Source organism: Neltuma alba, unplaced genomic scaffold (genome assembly GCF_004799145.2).
Source record: "Neltuma alba isolate B1F8T4 unplaced genomic scaffold, ASM479914v2 tig00002618_pilon, whole genome shotgun sequence".
NCBI classification, from domain to species: domain Eukaryota; kingdom Viridiplantae; phylum Streptophyta; class Magnoliopsida; order Fabales; family Fabaceae; genus Neltuma; species Neltuma alba.
The window spans coordinates 103885-107471 of record NW_021632941.1 but is presented as its reverse complement, the minus strand read 5'-3'; the positions used below and the strand labels follow the sequence as shown (position 1 = coordinate 107471).

The 3587-nt window shown below is 30.3% G+C and overlaps 1 protein-coding gene across 1 annotated transcript; it reads left to right on the top strand.

Annotated features, from left to right (window-relative positions):
- Nucleotides 1-396: 396 nt before the first annotated feature.
- On the top strand, nucleotides 397-1280 carry LOC114734066 (uncharacterized). The gene is made up of 3 exons (XM_028921565.1): nucleotides 397-511; nucleotides 899-966; nucleotides 1077-1280. Exons 1-3 carry the CDS (start codon nucleotides 397-399, stop codon nucleotides 1266-1268), a joined length of 375 nt encoding a protein of 124 aa, XP_028777398.1. The 3' UTR covers nucleotides 1269-1280.
- Nucleotides 1281-3587: the final 2307 nt, after the last annotated feature.

Sequence of the window (3587 nt, the reverse complement as noted above, 5' to 3'; positions counted from 1 at the left end):
TTCTTTGCATTGCATGAGATGTGGGAAGTGAGTCAAATAATTTATAGGTTATAAATAATACAATTTTTTTATGAGATAACAATTAATTCTTATATTTTGTTGTTTTCTAAAAAATATATAATACAATATTGAATTATTTGCGTAATTACAAAAGAATCTTGATTGCAAGATTTGTTGGCCAGCACCTCCAGATAATGCTTCTCTGCCTCGCAGCAGAAGTTGGCAGTGTATTTCTCATACTCATTAATTGCCATTTAAAAAACAGAAAGAAAGAAAGTAAACAAGAAAAGAAAAGAAAAATCTCTCCCCCCATCTCTCTTGCCTTTCTCTCTCTTTCCGACCTTTCTACAAACTTCACATTCATCAGTTAAATATATACATATAATAATATACAGCATGGATGGTCATTTCAAACTTACGGCAATTCAGAAGGCAAGAATGGCCGCCACCAATAAACCACTGTTTCTGCTCTTCTTCATCACCTTACTCCTTTCAGCTCAACTCCTACAAGGTCACACTCATCCCTTCCTTCTTCTTCTTCTTCTTCTTCTTCTTCTTCTTCTTCTTCTTCTTCCGTCTACACTGAATCTAGCTGGTTTAAGTTTTTTCAGCTTCCACAGATATGGTTCCCATAACCCACCCCTAATTTTTCTGGGCTTCCCTCAGATTTCAGCACCAAGCTTTCCAGAAAAACTACTAGTGCCTTTTATTTACATCTATGTCTTCTTCTTTTTCTTCTTCTTCTTTCTTATCTGTATATCTGTATTGAATACAGTTTCAGTTTTGCACCATTGATAAGCTTCCATTTATCAGCTCTCTCGCTTTTCTGTATCACACTACTTTTTTTGGGTTTCCCTCAAAATTACCAGAAGAATGAATTTTTACTCTAAAGTTGCAGGAATAGAAACAGAAGGACGGGTGTCTCAATCCTCTGATCAAACCCAGAAACAACAACAAAGTTTGGAGGTACGTATTATTGAACTGCTGGCTTATGCTTAATTCCGTGTTTGGCTTCAGAAAGGAAATTAAAGGAAAAAAATGACTTGAATATTGTGAATTAAATTTGTGAGTGCCAGGGAAAGAAAGAGCGTTGGATCAGGAAGAGGAATAATATGAGTAGGAGGATGATGATTGGATCCACAGCACCAACTTGTACTTACAATGAATGCAGAGGATGTAAACACAAGTGCGTAGCCGAGCAAGTCCCTGTGGAAGGCAATGATCCTCTCAATAGCCCATACCATTACAGATGTATCTGTCATAGATAGACCACCACCATCATCATAGTTAGCTTTTTGATTAATCATATTAAGTGGCATGATGATCCTCTCCAGTCATGATGCAGTCATCCATCTGTGAAGAGAAATTCAGATATAGAAGAGTAAGACTTATCTGTATGAGACTTGCATCTCTTTGATAGCTAGACTCTATTTTATATTTGCTTTTAGCAGTTTTGGGTCCTAATAATAATAATAATCCTTCTGCCTTTTATTGGCAGCGTGGTTTCAGTGTTTTTGAGAGCAAATGATAAGCTGTAAAATTTTTGCACATTTGGTGTGATTGGTTGGTGTAAGTTTGATTACTGTTCGAAGAACTAGTGTTGTTTATCTTAATTATTGCTAGTGTTCTTTTTGTTTGTGCATATTGTTACTTAGATATATACAAACTCTTTCAATATATACTCTTTATAAAATACAAATAACTGAATTACATAGAATAAAAAATTGGTTAGAAATAATAAAGATGTAAGAAATACAACTTAATTTCTAAAAATAATTTTATTTACGGGAAAAAGAGTGAGAGAGAACAAGTAAATAGAAACATTATATTGAGTAATCAATGCAGTGAGATTAACCAATAATTAATGGAGATAAAAATGAAAACTAATAATAAAAATTTTAAATACTACTTCCGGTCCTAATTATAAGAGCTAGTTGACTAATTTGAAAAGATTAATGAAGTAAGTTGAGTTAGTTATTTGTTCTAAATAGGTGTTGTCTTTCTTAAAATATCATTGCTAATTAAGTGTATTGGCTAGAACTATCATTGTTAGAAGGACTACTTTGGAAAAATATATATAAATATGAGAGACAAAGTGGATTGACGTCTTATATTTAAAACCAAAATAAAAATCAAATAAGATTTTATTTTAAGGACCGAAAGTAGTATGAATGTTTCTTATAAATAAGAATATATGGTTCCGGGAAAAAATTTTCTTTTATATATTTGTGTGCGTGTGAAAGAAGGGAGAATAATGGAAGTAAAGGGGACAAGTGTAGTTAGAAATATCTGAGATATTGACATTTCTCAATTGGCATATTATGTATGTAATGTCATTTTTGTTATTTTTCGCCACATCTTTTCCATGTCTTCTTCATCAATTGTAAAACAACTTTTTGTGACAATGGGAAAGGTATTTCGGCTTTAACCCATTGTAGCTGCTAAAGAAAATGACTCCCTTAATTATATGAATATTTTACATTGAGAGGATTTTTTTTATAATTAAAAACACAATATATAGTGACCAAAGAATTATATCTAAAATAGCAATAATACTAATTTTGATTGGGTTATTAAGTAGTGAGGGAACTCAATTCTTCTTAAATAAAATTGAAAGTTCAAACTTATGAATAAGAAAAAATTTATATCATGACATATATATATATACACATATGTGTGTATATATTTAATTGGATCTAATCATACTCAAACTTCACCTACTAGTTAATACTAAATATGAAAAATTAAAGAAAAGGGAGGGATTAGTACGTATCGACAAAGATATATGTTTTCACAATCTACATATGAGGGTTTTCAGGTAGCTATAGCCTACAGACATCTACGATGATCGGAGATGGTTTTGTTTTTTAAATATGATTTAAATTACTGTTTATATATGAAGTAAACATTTGTTTTTTGAAGCTTTAATTTGGACTTTCCTAATTCAATACGGGATTTTTTTTTTTAATCTATTTTTTCAACATCTGTCATGTTGGTATAAGGAAAATGAAAGGAAGGGGAGGATACAAACATTTTAATAAGTTCAATTTAAAAAAATTTAAAAATAGGATTAAAAATTTTTAATTAATTTTTCTTAGTCTTTTATCTTATATATTTCCCCTCCCCTTCATTCCCCTCATAGTCTCGTACCCAACATATTATAAGTTTTATCATTTACTGTTCTTTGATAAATTTATGTTTTATAAAACAAGTAATTCGATAGGGGAAAAAAAATAACATTCACGTTAATACATAATGAAAGAATGATAAATTACCAGAGTCCATTTTTTTCGCTTTTAAATATTGATAGTCCACATGAAATGATAAAGTTTGAGACGATTTTCTAATTAACAAAATTAACAGAAATGAATAAGTAATTTAGAGTATTTATTCAATTATTATATTTTTAAATACAGTCAGAATTCTCTCAAAATCAAAATAATCTCACCCTAAATTTCTTTAAACCCTTATGATAATGTTCAAAAGTTGATACCATCATGATGTAACCCAAAAAAAAAACAATCTTCCAGTTATTTAAACCCATGATGTTTCAAACTAGGAGAAATCAAATAAAAGAGACAGATATC

Excerpts from the sequence above, each read along its gene's own strand:
- LOC114734066 (XM_028921565.1), top strand. The coding sequence starts at position 397 with ATGGATGGTCATTTCAAACTTACGGCAATTCAGAAGGCAAGAATGGCC. Across the intron at positions 512-898 it reads TTCAGCTCAACTCCTACAAG|GAATAGAAACAGAAGGACGG; the intron begins GTCACACTCATC and ends CTAAAGTTGCAG. Across the intron at positions 967-1,076 it reads AACAACAACAAAGTTTGGAG|GGAAAGAAAGAGCGTTGGAT; the intron begins GTACGTATTATT and ends TGTGAGTGCCAG.